Source organism: Epinephelus lanceolatus, chromosome 15, assembly GCF_041903045.1.
Source record: "Epinephelus lanceolatus isolate andai-2023 chromosome 15, ASM4190304v1, whole genome shotgun sequence".
Lineage (NCBI taxonomy): Eukaryota > Metazoa > Chordata > Actinopteri > Perciformes > Serranidae > Epinephelus > Epinephelus lanceolatus.
This window is the reverse complement of record NC_135748.1, coordinates 34,780,980-34,795,452: the sequence shown is the minus strand read 5'-3', so window position 1 is coordinate 34,795,452 and position 14,473 is coordinate 34,780,980. Positions and strand designations below refer to the sequence as shown.

Genomic DNA, 14,473 nt, shown 5'->3' with positions numbered 1-14,473 from the left:
GGACCACTTCAGCAAGTAGTTTGAGTGATCGGATCACAATGTGTCTTGGTGGTTGCTTGGGAGTCGTACACATGCCGTGTATTTTTCCGCCCTCAAATTCATTGTTTTCAATTTGGACGAGCGACAGTAAGTTGCAATTAACATAAACTATGTTCAGCCTTCTCAAACTGAGTTTAAGTGTTGTGAATTTAAGAGTATATTTGATAAGCAATGATTCCCTGCTCTTACTTTGGCTTCAGACATTGCGTCTTTCCGTCTTGGCGGCAGAGGAGGCGGCTTGAGCAGCTCCTCCCCAAGCTGGTGGAGGCTGCCGCAAGACACGGACTGGAACTCTGAGAAAAAGAAAAAGCCACTCATGGAGTTAAAAAACACAGTATGGATAAAGATTAAGAATTGACCCTGCTCACAATCACAAAACACCAATCACAAAGTGCTATAAGAACAATTCAAATGAAAGTCAGGCAGAAAACAATCAGGTAAAAACCACTTGATGAAAAACAGGAAAGCCCACACTCACTTGAAGGCGGCAGAAGAACAGAAGCAAATATGGAGTTGCTACCTGTAAAATTTAAAGAGGGAGAAGATGATTGATTTCATAAGAGAGGAAGGTGCATGCTGTCACCGTGTTTAAAGCCCAATCTTTATTTTTCATTTTCAAACTCCTCTACTTCAACATTGACCCCAGATCTTTCGAGCTAAAGTTTATTTTTTGCAACAATAAAAATAGCCTCATTGAAATGTCAGTGGGTCAAACAGCTTCACTGATGTGCAGCCCACTGCAGCTCAAAGTTATGTAATGCAATCTATCTTTAAAACTGAAAGCAAAAAATAAATTTAGATATTTACTGACTTCCACAGAGATAGTGGTAAACTTCCCTTTCACTGAAACTTTCCCGAGCGTCGGCTGGACTCACCGCCGTAGGAGCTGCTGAGGTCGGGCTCCATGAAGACTGAGCTGAGGTCGGAGGAGGCCGACTGTGGAGGAGTTGGCGTGTTCGGGGAAGTGGGCACTGAGGCTGACGCCGGCGTCTCTGGCTCGGTCTCGGCAATGCTCCGGAAGGTGATCTTATGCGGGGGCTCCCTCTCCAGGGGGACAGGGTGGCCCTTCAGGGTGCCAGAGGTAGACGTTCGCACAGGCCGGATTCCCGGGGATTTCAGAGTGTACATTGTCTTCCTGGGCTGCAGGAGACGAAACAGAGATTCAACAGTGAGAACTTTATTGTCTCATTGTCTCTGAGAAAGAACCAAGCGCTCACTGAAACTTATGGCATGCAGATGTGTCTTTACTTTAAAGGAAAATGTTTTAACTCGGATAATGGCTTGAGGAATTTTGGGGTAAATGGTCGACACTGCAGCAGGGCAAGATTTAAAAAATATTCCCGTTTGTCTGGTCGTGCTGAATTACTGAAGAGGTTCCTGTAGAGTCACTCTTTTTGCCCAGATGAAATTCTGTTTTTGGATTTATCTGCATCTCCGTCCACAAGAAGTGAGGATAAACTTGGTTTAAAATATTTTCCGTTTCCCAAATTGTCCCTTGGAACTACTACTGAAATACCAAAGAAACACTCCCCATGAAAACTGATCTCAGTGAGATGTGTGGATTATTTAGATAAATGGGATACTGTCTCTGGAAAGAGATTGTGTACCTAATGTTTTGAATTCCTGAGCACCAAATTCCACCATCATGTGGCACAAATCTCAGGGCGGGTTGAGGAAAAAGCAAAACAAAACAATCTGCGTGGCTTGATGTGAAAAAAAAAAAAAGTGTTTGGGGGTAAAGAAAAAACTGTCAAAACTGCTGAAAACACAAGTTCATTTTAAAGATTTCACTTAGTGTAGTTCTACTGAAGGTACTGAAGGCTGAACATTTTTTTAAACTGTTACACCTGACGGCCCAGACACACTGAACAGACATTAAAGAACAAGTGGCAATGAAGGCCAACTATTGCTTTCATCACTTCCATCTCTCGTCGTCCACTAAGCTAAACTGCTGCTGCTAAGCTGTTAAGCTCAATTGGCAAAAACTAGGACGACGAACAAACGCTCACAGACAACCCAACAGTGACCAATGGCCGATGGTCTGCTTGGTGTGTCAGGGCCTTAATAATGACCTTATCGGCTTTCCATGTTCATACGTTTGATTGTGAAATGTTTTGTTTCCTTTCGTGACTTTATTTTCACTGGTGGCAAAAATGTTTTCAGCTGAAACACCAGTGGGGAAACACCAACCCTACCGGTCAATGATGTAACTTCATCACTCACTCTGTCGACCATTGCTGCAACAAGAACTTCACTTCAACTGAAACCCCACAGTCTGGACACTTACAAATCGGGGAGCCTGCCTGCAGTTCCGCGGCTCAATATCCAGAGACATTTTGAACAGGTAGTCGGCAAACTCCGTCTCAGTCCTGTTTCCCATCGGGTTCAGGTTCTCGAAAAACCTCTGTTCAACAGAAAAAAAGAATTTAGGTTCAGGATTTATGAAACATGTTGAAAGACGAACGAGAAAAATAGATTGAAGAACGAGTGCTCACCCTGATTTCGTGCTCCACCTTCAGACAGTAGGGCTGGTTCTGATACTGCTGTATCTCTCCTGTGATTTCAGCCACTTTCCTCCTCTTGCTGAAGTTGATCAGCTCCTTGCCGTGGCGTTTGAGGAAGTCTGGGTTGCCTTCCTCCGTCTTCAGGATGTTGGTTAAATAGATACCTGAGGATGAAGATGATGGTGGTCAAGAGAAAAACAGTTTCAAACTAAAACTAAAAATCAAAGTTACATATACATATTATTGTGTCTCAGGTTGTTTCATACTTTACATGTTGTGGCTCCGTAGTAACACTGCAGGAGACTTACCAAAGAAAGGCACACAGGGCGGGTTTATTGACTTGAGTTTAGCCAAGTATTTCTTAAAGTGGTCCTGGCTCAGCTCCACAGCCTCTTCCAGGATTTTCTTCTTCCTCTCTGGTATTGCCTGAAGGTGCAGGGGGAGTAAAATCTCATAAATTACGTCGTGAACATCAGTTCAGCATTAGACGAAAATGCACGTCAAAACAACAAACATCTGATGTTTCTCAATGGCCAATCGCTGAGGCAGGTTTTTTGGGCACATGCTGACAATGTTCATGTTTCTTTTTTTGAATATGTAGTAACAAACATAAACACATCATTCAGCAGCTGGATACAAACTATCATATAAGACTTGCAAAACTAAAAACTAAAATTTCACAAAAAAATTAAGGTGTTTTCGTTACATTTAAAGTTATTTATAATGATGAAAATAAATTGACTGTTAAACTGTTCAAAATCTAATTTAAATAAATGCACAGCTGACTCTGGAAATGAGAGTATATTAGCATGCTAAATGTCAACATGTTAACCTGCTTACACTAAGCGGTAGATTTCCAGTTTTGTCGGTCCAGTCTACGAGCTCAAAACCAGTTTAATTTCATACAAACTGGCTGAGCGGGCAATTGTAATTGCGAACAGGCTCTGGCAAATTAAAAAGTAGCCTACATCAGCAACCTGTGCTGACGGCGTCACTGCCCTGAATCCAACTTGTATTGGATTATTAATAAGTGATATGACAATGTGATTCCTATAATAGGAGTTTTTTTAAACAAACTAAGGGAGACATTTTTGTCTGATAAGCTGTGAGCGGAGCCCGGCAACATGAGGGGATTAAACCTTAGTAGGAATGGTTTGGAAAGAGCGGCGCACATTGTGTTTGTTTACTTTAAGATTCATGTGGTTTTTTTTGGGGTGCTGAGTGGAGACATCGCAAAGTTAGCCACTCCAGGAAACTTAAATTGCCCAAATATGGCAACATGTTAGATATGAAGCTGACAAATTATGTGAAAGATGTATCCAAACTAACCATGATCGACCAATGTGCCGTTTAGAGCTGAACTTTTTCCAAATGCCCCGTTTCTGTTGATTTCTGTTGCTCACTTAAAAATGCCACAATGGATGAGGAATGGCTGATTCCATCCATCTGCTGTCATCCGCTTATCTGGGGCTGGGTTGCAGGGGCAGCAGGCCGAGCAAAGCACCCCAGACGTCCCTCTCCACAGCAACGCTTTCCAGCTCCTCCTGGAGGACCCCAAGGTGTTCCCAGGCCAGATGAGATATGTAATCCCTCCAGCATGTTCTGGGTCTGCCCCGGGGCCTCCTACCAGTGGGATGTGCCCAGAACACCTCTAACGGGAGGCGCCCAGGAGGATCCTGATCAGATGCTCGAACCACCTCAACTGACCCCTTTCAACGTGAAGAAGCAGCGGCTCTACTCCGAGCTCCCTCCGGATGTCTGAGCTCCTCACCCTATCTCTAAGGCTGAGCCCAGACACCCCGCGAAGGAAACTCATTTCGGCTGCTTGTATCCACGATCTCATTCTTTCAGTCACTACCCAGAGCTCATGACCATAGGTGAGAGTTGGGATGTAGATGGACCAGTAAATCGAAAGCTTTGTCTTCCAGCTCAGCTCTCTCCTCACCGTGACAGTCCAGTGTAGCGCGCACCAAACCGCCGAACCATCTCAGTTTGGGGCCAATCGCTGATTCATGAAGTTGAAGTGAAGAATCATCTACACGATGCCTCCGTATGTTACGACAAAAATCACAGTAAGGTGGCTGCTGGCTGGCGGGAGGTCACCATGGAGTTGAAAGTTTTTGGTAAATGACCATCGCTAATAATAAGCTAGGCTACTTGCTGTTGTTGTTTGTCATTTCCAGTAAATATCAGAATATACAGCGTGTGTTTTCTGTATAAAATGTAACGTTACAAACGTAGGAAGACCACAAGTAGGCTACTCCCTCCAGTGTGATCTTCAGCACACAGCTGATATTTATGTGGCTTGTTGAAATGGCCTAACAGAAGTGCATATTTAATGGATTCAGTGTGGACTTTGAGCTGTGATGATACGTCAAGTGGTAAAATTCGGTATACTGGTCCAGTCTGGTGTTTGGATTGACATCAAACCAGTTTCAAAAACAGCCTAACCCTCGTGTCTATTAACTGATTTCTCTTTTGGTCATTGGTGGAATTTTCTTGTTCATCTTTTGGAGTTTAAAAGTTTAGTAAAGGTTACTATAAAGTGAAAATATATATCAGTACCTTCTGATTGCTCTAACGTCTGACTCACCTCAAAGGTGTGGTCGAGCCTGTAGACTGGAACAGAGTTGATGGCACTGACCACCTCCAGCACGCCGTTAAAGTTGTTGAGCTCCTGGAACACCTGCAGAATCTCTATGACCCGTGACAACACCGCCACCCTCTCCTCCAGGTTCATGGTCTCTACAATACACCTGAAAATGACCGACACACACAGTTATTTGTTTTCATTCCACGATGTGCTGTAACATATTCAGTTTCTTCTTGAGAAAAAATATCTGAATCCTTGGACTCACTTCTCGAACCACAGTGTGAGGTTGGTGGTGTGGCGGATCATGCGGAGCAGGTTTGGAGAGTTCTTCTCTTTGTCCTCTTTGGTCCAGACGCTGCCGACCAGCTCGGACGGCCGGACAGCTCTGAGGAGGAAGTGGGATTTTATTTTTCAATCAGGCAAGGACACAACAATTTACAGTGATGGATTCACTCTAGCAAGAGTCAAAAAAACATCTCCATCAGTTCATCTTCTTTATCTGTAAAAGCACAGTAATCTGTCACAGTGACTGACCTGTAGAGCTCTGATTCGAGCAGAGTCAGCTGTCGGGCGATCTCTATAGGATGAAGGGTCATGAGGTCAAACGAGTCCACCTGTCCCGCTCTGCAGATGTGCCACTCGATGGGAGGGGGCGGGCTCTCGAAAGTGATGTTGTGGCTGACACCATTTGACTGTGTCTGGAGCTTCCTCCTAATGATCTTATTGATGGACTCAACCCACTTTCTCATAGACTTTCCTATAAACGAAACACAGTTTATAGAATGTATGTTGTATAAGAAAGCTTTCTGGTCTACAAACACAAGTTGCGAGCCAAACGTCACCGTGTTTTAAAGATGAAAGAGTACCTAAAAACAAACAGGATTTAATCATCTTCAGTCTGATTTGCGCCACGTATGTTCACAGAGGCTCAATTTGGAAAAGATGGAGGTCAGAATTAATGCTGCAATTGGTTGCTTCATAAAAAAAAGATACACTTCTAATGACTCTGGATAAAGATCAATCATTAACTACGAATATATGACAAAATTAATCTGAGCAAAAACCAGAACGAAGGAAAAAAAAAAAGCCTTACATGTGGCCTTCCTGTAGGATTGTGCTGACAGGGCCTGACCTCTTATTGTGAAACATTTTCTTCATCATTTTATTTTTTTCTTTTACGAACAAACTTTGTGACAAAAATCATCTTTCATGCTCCAAATTTGGCTTCTTGCAAAGTACGCTTCAACAAACAAACAGACGAGATGCCTTGAAATGATTCCAACACAACTTGAATACTGACATTTCAAAACTGAATGTCTATTTTTAGGGAAGCTGAGAATAAACTGAGTGCAGTTCTGACCTCGCAGCTGAATCTTGCTGGTGATGTACTCCTCTAATCGACTCCTCAGCTCCGGATCGTTCTCGAAGTCATAGAAATGATGCTCGACCCACTGACGGAAAACGTTGAGAACCCTGCGAAGCAAAGACATGGTTGACATGATGCGACATGATGTAAGGTTACTAAGACTTACTCCAAAGAACGAATGAGAGCCGCTGCTCAGTGGACAGCTGAGAGACACAGAGCGTGCAGATCAGCATGTTTTAACATCACACTCGTTAAATTTAGGGTTTATTTCGACCAAACCAGAGATAATGACTGTTGGGACAATGGACTGAAGTTAATTAAGATTGTTTTGGTCAGTTTTATTTTGTTTCTGTTCAATTTAAATGAAGTGTGTTTTATGATGAGTTAACAAGGCAATTAGGATTGTCTTAGTTTGGTCAAAGAGAGAAACTTGAACTGGTGTATGGTTGTATTTGTCTACTTATTAAGAAAAATGTGTGTGGGAGTATTTCCTTTCCTTTTGTGAATTTATTTTGTTTATTTCAAGTTTCTGCTCAAACACATCTCCCAGCTAAAACTGCAGTTTAACCTCAACTGTTTAAAGATTATGTTTCTGGCAGTGTTGCCTTTATTAGAAAAGCAATTGTGCAGAGGCGGACAGTAAACATGGGAAGAGAAAAAAGTAGGCCTGTACTACAAAGCCAGTTCAACTTATCCAGGTTATGTCTTTGTTATCTGGCTTGACTAAGCCTAACATTCGTCAACATCTGAATAACCGGTACTACAAAGCTGGTTATCAACTAGTTCAGTCAACTCCGGGTTTTCCTGGATCTTTGAGGCTGAGCCTACCTTCAGGAGGAAACTCATGCTGTCATGAGTGTCATGGCGGCATGCGAGAGTGCTATGGGTTTTTGGTCTTGTATTTATTGTATTTATTAGCCTTAAAACAATGAAATTACCTCCTATTACTCTATTACTCCTGACCTCTACCAATATATAGGGTATTTTTTTTTTTTTTTTTTTACCTGAGACTCCTTTCGTCCATAAATGCTTTTTTCTTCAGTGATCTGATTGGTCAGATGTCGGGGTGTTGACAGGCTGTGAACCGATACTCTGAAGTTAACTTGCTCCGGAGTAGGTTAGCTGTTCAGCATGAGTTACCGAGGTGATTTATGCTGCTTAAAAGAGAACCAGCTTCGTAGTACTGAAAACCCAGATTTAACCTTGAAGTTACCTCGCTAACTCCAAATCCTGCTTCGTAGTACAGGCCTCAGGTGCCTGGCCAGGGTCAAACTGTTGCAGGTGCGTGGCATGCTCTGCAACCATTTGACTACCAAGAAATACGTCAACCTAGGAATCTGAATAATACCACAGTACCTGACAAAGAGGTTGGTAGAATAGAGATATTAGTAAGCAAAGTCCTTAATTGAGCAGTTTTTGGCTGGAGGCCAGTGTGTATTTTTTACTCTGGTCAGTTTTTTTTTTTTTAAGAGTGGGAGCTTAAAAATAGAAACAGCTGGAAGGTTTTATGCTTTAAAGGACCAAAGTCGTGCCTGAGGAGGTATTATCATTTACTTTGAGTATCCTGGTTTTAAAGTTAACAGTTTGACCACATGGCAGTGTTTTTAACAATAGACCACCCAAACTCCAAGACAATGTCCTAATGTCCCAATATATGCAAATACTGAAGGACTCTCATTGTTGCAGACAGAGATGTTAACAAACCTCATGACTGACTTACTGCCATCTCTTGATGTTTCTCAACATACAGAGTACATACTGCATGTGTGATCATTAGACTTGTACCTCACAATGTCTAACTGCCCACTTGTGTCTCTATGACTAAAGTTTAAAGGATTTTATTGCAGCTGCTCTTAACTACAGCTGTGGTACGCTCTGATACTGAGAAGCTCTCAGTTTTTAATGGTACTTACGGGACTATTCTTGACTCTGTTGCTCCTTATAAGGATACAAAGTCTGATACAAAAGTGATTCTGTGGCTCACTGAGAACGTTCTGGCCTTAACAGGAGAGCGTGTCAGAGCAGAACAACAACAACAGGAGACAAAGAGACACGAACTCTTTTGTGGCATTTTGAAAGGCCTTGTCAGGAGATAAAAGAAGGCAGCTCAAGATGCTGGGACAACTTTTTACATTTCATCTACAAGTTTAGAAACTCAAGGGAATTCATTTTTTAAACAAAAAACAGGATTATCTAAAAGGTACGTAATTAATGGACCAATGAGAGTCTGATTTTATAATTCGTAGAACATCTGACAATTTAAGTTGGTGTTGAAGGGCTTGCATCTGCCCGTGGTTGTCTGGTGGAGGGGCTCGAGCGGGATTTATACCTGTGCGTGAGCTCTATGCAGAGCCTACGCCGTTGTGAGCATTTATACTTGTGTGGTGGTGTGTCTGTGTCTCTACAGTTGCACCTCCAAACACATTTCAAATTTCTGTGAAGTGCTGTAAAGTTTAGTTGATTCAAAACACACAATAAACACACAATAAACATGGCTTCAGCAGCTTCACTATAACTCGCAGCATTCACAGACAAAGCACTTGTCTTTATCAGGACACATTTTCCCCACAAATACAACATTCTAATGTTTTTAGCACAAGCCTATGGCATTTTACATTGTATAAATTAGCTTAGCGGTTAGCAGACGTTTCCTCTCCTCATATAAAGTCAGGGACAACAGCAACATTTAACAAAAGTAACGTTACTAAATTACTAAAAAATTCAGCTCCATTACAACTCACAAGGTTCACTGACAAAACAACTGTCTTATACTAAACACGTTTTCCAAACAATTACAACATGCTAACGTTATTAGCACAAGCCTATGGCATTTTACATTGTATACATTAGTGTAGCAATGAGCGGAGATTTCCTCTGCTCATATGAAGCCAGGATAAATCACACACAAGACTTAAAATGCTATTTTTGTGGAGGCTTTATTGTCTTTATGATTTATTGTTTCTTATCTGTGGAATTAAAGAAATTAAAAGCTTGGTCTCCACTGAGGGAAATGGTTTCAGCTTATAAAAACAGACAGGAAGTCTGCATCGCTGCGACCCATAGTTACATTTCTGGGGAGTTGCACATCAGGCTACAGTGCAGGGTATGCCGTTGATTCAACACAGCTTTCTGCCTACCCCAGCTTTACAAATTCAATATTATGCCATTCTTTCAGTTGTTTCTCTTTGTCTTTGGAGACCCTTACAGAAAACTAATAGACCGATTCAGCTGTGATTGGATGTTCTGTTATACCTGAGTTGGACTGGCTGCACGTATTCCCTCCTGAATCTCTGGAGCTCGGCCGCCATTGGCTGGTCCCCGTTCCAGAGAGCCTGTCGGTCCTCCTCAGTCGGTTCTGGCTCAGGGATCTCAATCCTGAGAAAAATAATATATTTCAAGATATCAAGGCTGCATCACTGCTAGATAAATTTTCCAAGTGAAGAGAGATTATTCTTATGACTCAGATATGAATACAATTAACAACCACAGAAATATTCTGGTTGAACCGTACCTGTCTATCAGCAAGGTGAGAAGCTCTTGTGGTTTGCAGAATGATCGGTATGTGGTTAAAAACGTGCGCACAAAGTTAGGATCTACAAACAGATGAAAAAGATTAGATAACAAACTGGCAATCAACATCATAATACATCTTTGATAAATAAACCCATGAGTCAGCCAAGTTGAACCGAAATATTTAAAGTGTCTCTCCACAGGGAGCTTACCAGCATACATGTTGTAGGTGAGCCTCTCTATGAGCTTGACCACTGTGCCGGCTTTAATGATGGGGATCCCCGTTTTGCTCTGCACTTTGTCCTCAAACACTATATTCTCCTCAGAGTCCTGCACAGCAAAGCGGTAAACCTCCGGGGAGGGCAGTCTTAGAGGATGCTCCTGCTCCTCGTGCTGCAGCACAGTGTCCAACATGCGATCCAAAGTGGAGCGGTACTGCAGAGTCACCAGCCCCGCCATCCATGCCGCCTTCTCCTCTGCTGTCCGTGCACAGAAAACCGCACAGTTTTCATCTTTTCCTATCAGTTCAAAGGCGTGCCGCAGCTCTGCAGAGTCCTCGCGATCCACGATGCGGATCTTTCTCAGCACAAACTTCTCCTTCAGGCGGTACTCTGCCCCGCTGCCAGCACCTGGCAGCCGCGAGCTCTGATTGGCTTTGCAGCTTATCATCAGGCCGTCAAACAGGAAGTTGTGTCTCTCGTGCTTGGCGCCGGCTCGTAAAAGCGGACCCTCCAGGATGAACTCGCTGCAGCACTGACCGATGTCTTTTCCCTCCCAGCCATCGATGCTCTTCTGAATCTCATTCATGCGTTTGATGGCGAGTTGTTTGCTACGAACCTGCCTGCTGTACAGGCGGTACATGGGCTCACTGTGAGGGGGGAGAGAAACTTGAGGTCAGAAAACTGAAGAGCACAACACATAAATCAAACATTAAACAACTATGTGCAACGAGTCTGGGCCCCCTGCAACTGCATCTTCATTGTGTGCATCATGCAACTGTTGAACTGAGAATTTACATCTTGTAAAACAAACACAGCAAATAAAAACATATTTCTACCATTTGGTCAATAAGATGTCGACAGAACGACCAAATGAATATTAAGTATCATAAAGACTAGGAGAGTAGGCGTACCCAGGTTTACGGCGAGGCTGGTGCTTGGCATAGATGCGCTCCACGCTACACTGAAGGTTAAGCAGCGCTGTGATCGCCTGTTTCAGACATTCTCTGTCGTCTTGGTCTTGACTGCGCTCCTGAAGTTGCTGTAAAAATGGGAGAAAACACACACATCAGATGTGTTGCTATATTTCATAATACACAAGTCAATAGTTTCTCACAGCAGTTGACAGTTTAAAATGTATGCTGTGAAAAGCGGCTATACAAAAGTTACATAATACAATCAGCAAAACAAAAAGAAACCAAAAACAAACAAAAACATGCCATGAACTCTTTAGAAACCTGAAACCAAAGTGAAAACAAATCTTGTCTTTGATTAGAAGCGTCCATGTGTCGGGACGTACCTGCAGTAGCTCAAAGTAGTGCATACAGTGGTATACTGGGACCATCATCAGCTGTGGAAGGACGTACTGGACTGCTTCTTTGAAGCCTTCTGCAACTGACTGGAGACACAAAGACATATACGAAACTATTAGCAGATCTGAACCAACCAGCACGTGATCAAGAGACTCATTCAGAAAATGTTCCTATTCACAAAAAACAGAATTGGGATTTACAAAAGCACAAGTGGTCAAATATGGCTTCCTGTTACATTCAGAATTTATCTAAAGGTCTTACTCCTTGTATTCAAAGCCCTAAATGCGCTAACTCCCTTGTTTATTATTTGCCTGCAAGAACACTGCGATCATCTCAAGATGTAATCTTGTTTTACTCACATGTTCAAAACCTCTAACATGACGTTCAGGAGTAAAATGCAATCATAGCTGTCAGAGACAATGATAAAAACTACAGACATATATTCCAGATTGTAAAATAACCACAAAAACAATATGTTAGAGCTAGAAAAGAGGTTCTCCTCACTACAAATGATTACAAATGATAAAAAGAAGAGGACCATGAAGACAAGGATTAAAATGTGCATGTTTCAGAATATAAATGAGACCGAGAGGCTGCAGGGTGACGAGAGATGGAGGATGGAGGATGGAGGGGGGAGAAGCGGTTGACCGAGTAAAGGCTTCAGGGTAACCGGAGAGGAGGCCGTCATAGTATCCATTTAAATCTCCCGTTCCCCTGATAGACGACTCAGAATCAATACGCTACTACTCAGACTCCACAGCAGCGGCCACAGTGTCTGTGTGGGGAGGGGAGGGGAGGGGGAGGAGATGAAGAGGGTCTGTGTGCATGGAAGAAAAGACATCAGCTGCCTGACGCACACTGATGGACAGCCCAGGGAACAATGACCTAAGTTTAGATCATGTTATTGATATGTCAGCATCCTGCAGGTTTACAAATTGTCTGCGTGCATTAGGGCTTCACGTTTAGATGCATCATAATCAGTGTTATGTATTTGGCTTGATTGGGTGCAACACTGGTGCAAAGCATTTATAGGGTTTGCTTTGGTGCAACAAATCAAGCACTCCCTGCACGAGTACAGTAAGAGTCAGTTTCAAACATGCTGAGATTAACCTGACAGCATTTCTAAAATGTTGTTGAAGGTAAGACAATTTCCACTGTGCAGGCCAACTTTGCTTTCAGTTTTTATGCTAAGCTAACCAGCTGCTAACTCAAGCTTAAAGGGACAGTTCACCCCAAAATCAAAAAAGATATTTTCCCTGTTACCCGTAGTGCCATTTATCAATCTGAATTGTTTGGTGTGAGTTGCAGAGTGTTGGAGATGCTTCTCTTGTATACCAAACTACACACCAACAGGATCACCGTGCAGAAGGAAGCGTGCATCTACTCATGAATGAGAGGAGTGTGCTCATGACAGTGCAGGACATAAACATTAACGTCGTCCTCCTCGGCTGAGCTGTAACCTTAGCTAGCTCAGCAGTGCTAGGTGAGCTAGCAGTAGATGCACTCTTCCTTCTGTGTGGTGATGCAGTTGGCAGGTGTAGTCTGGTAGAAAGAAAATAGTTCCTACATGAAACTGCTCACAACAAGGTCTGTGGATTATCTTGAGTAACAGGGTCATGATTTCTGCTGTTGAGTTTTTTGAATTTATTTTTTGGCATTTTGAGCACCACAAGCTGAGTGCCATCTAGTTCTGTTATATTAGAAAGCAGGCGGACATCTCTACAGCTGATATCTCCAACAGCAACTCACACCAAAACAATCTGGATGATAAATGGCACTACGGGTAAGAGGAAAAACATATATTTTTGATTCCTTTTAGGATTTGAACATTGAACAAGAGTCCTGGTGGAACAATACAAGAGGTGTAACTTGAAAGGAAAGGTGGCTTTCTGTCAAAACAGCAAAGCAAAACAATTTTCAGAATCAGTCTTTTTTGCCAAGGGGGTTCTCATGTACCAGGGATTTGCTTTGATATTCTTGGTATTTTTCCTGCTTAAGATAACAGAGGAAAATAGTTGTGACTGTGGAATTGGACAAGATAGGACTGATAAGCCTTCTGGTTGTAGTCATGCAGATCTGATATGCAAGTTGTTTTGTTAGCAAACTGGAAAAAAAAAAAAAAAATTCCAACACATACAGCACTCATCTGTGCCAAAGGTGTTTTACAGCTTAAGTTGAGTTATCCTTGGCAATGGTGCTATGTAGTGTATATGTGCACAGCAGTGCATACTGAGCAGGTATGGGCCAGTAAGAAAAATTAATGTAAGAATTATCCTGGCCAAAACAACTGTGATTCAAGATATTATCCCAATAATCATCAAAATATGCTTACATACACTTAAATAAACTTAAAAAACTAAACTTAAAATGACACTAAAACATACTGGAATCACTTTACCTTACATCTTTAAGAAATATATAACTTAACTGCATCACATGTAGAACATGTCTTTTTTTTAAGTAAAAAATAAACAATCAAACAATATCAAAAAGCCAGGCTTTCAAACTATTTGAAATGGCATCATATCTTATGATACGAAATATTTGATTACGATCTTTTGCGTTGTTTGAGGCTGGTGCATATGCAGCCTGAGTCTCTTTTATTGTTGTTTGCCCAGCAGTCTCTTTGGGTGCTGCTGGATGAAATATTCATGATTACCCTGATAATGGAAATTCACCAAAGTGAACTTACTGTTTTGTTTTTTTTTTTTTTTGTTTTTTATTGTAATCTGTGATAAAATCATATATCATCCCATCCCTGATTATGAGCCGATTTATGGTTTTTACCCTTAAAGATATACTTTAATTTCAAATTTCAACCAGCTTTGTGTCATAACAATGTGGGTAAAATAACTGCGCTAAACTTCCCTCCAACTTAACAGCACCCAGACCTCCCTGCTCATTTGCCAGCGAAAATCCACCGATGACGT

The 14,473-nt window shown here is 42.1% G+C and overlaps 2 protein-coding genes across 3 annotated transcripts in view; one reads left to right on the top strand and one right to left on the bottom strand.

The window, feature by feature from the left end:
• Positions 1-14,473, top strand: part of dmac2l (distal membrane arm assembly component 2 like) — a 274,066-nt gene that overhangs the window by 203,079 nt on the left and 56,514 nt on the right. The window lies entirely within an intron of this gene.
• sos2 (son of sevenless homolog 2 (Drosophila)) overlaps positions 1-14,473 on the bottom strand; it is a 55,639-nt gene that overhangs the window by 3,521 nt on the left and 37,645 nt on the right. The window contains exons 8-22 of one of the 2 annotated variants that reach the window (XM_033642858.2): positions 11,531-11,629; positions 11,145-11,272; positions 10,225-10,880; positions 10,014-10,095; positions 9,755-9,877; positions 6,497-6,609; positions 5,671-5,893; positions 5,402-5,521; positions 5,137-5,299; positions 2,852-2,969; positions 2,535-2,707; positions 2,327-2,443; positions 915-1,179; positions 518-559; positions 229-332 (exon numbers count right to left, since the gene is read on the bottom strand). In XM_033642858.2, the coding sequence (XP_033498749.2) occupies positions 229-332; positions 518-559; positions 915-1,179; positions 2,327-2,443; positions 2,535-2,707; positions 2,852-2,969; positions 5,137-5,299; positions 5,402-5,521; positions 5,671-5,893; positions 6,497-6,609; positions 9,755-9,877; positions 10,014-10,095; positions 10,225-10,880; positions 11,145-11,272; positions 11,531-11,629 (2,526 nt within the window). The remainder of the gene's footprint in view (positions 1-228; positions 333-517; positions 560-914; positions 1,180-2,326; positions 2,444-2,534; positions 2,708-2,851; positions 2,970-5,136; positions 5,300-5,401; positions 5,522-5,670; positions 5,894-6,496; positions 6,610-9,754; positions 9,878-10,013; positions 10,096-10,224; positions 10,881-11,144; positions 11,273-11,530; positions 11,630-14,473) is intronic. The other variant, XM_078175245.1, reaches the window with a different exon arrangement.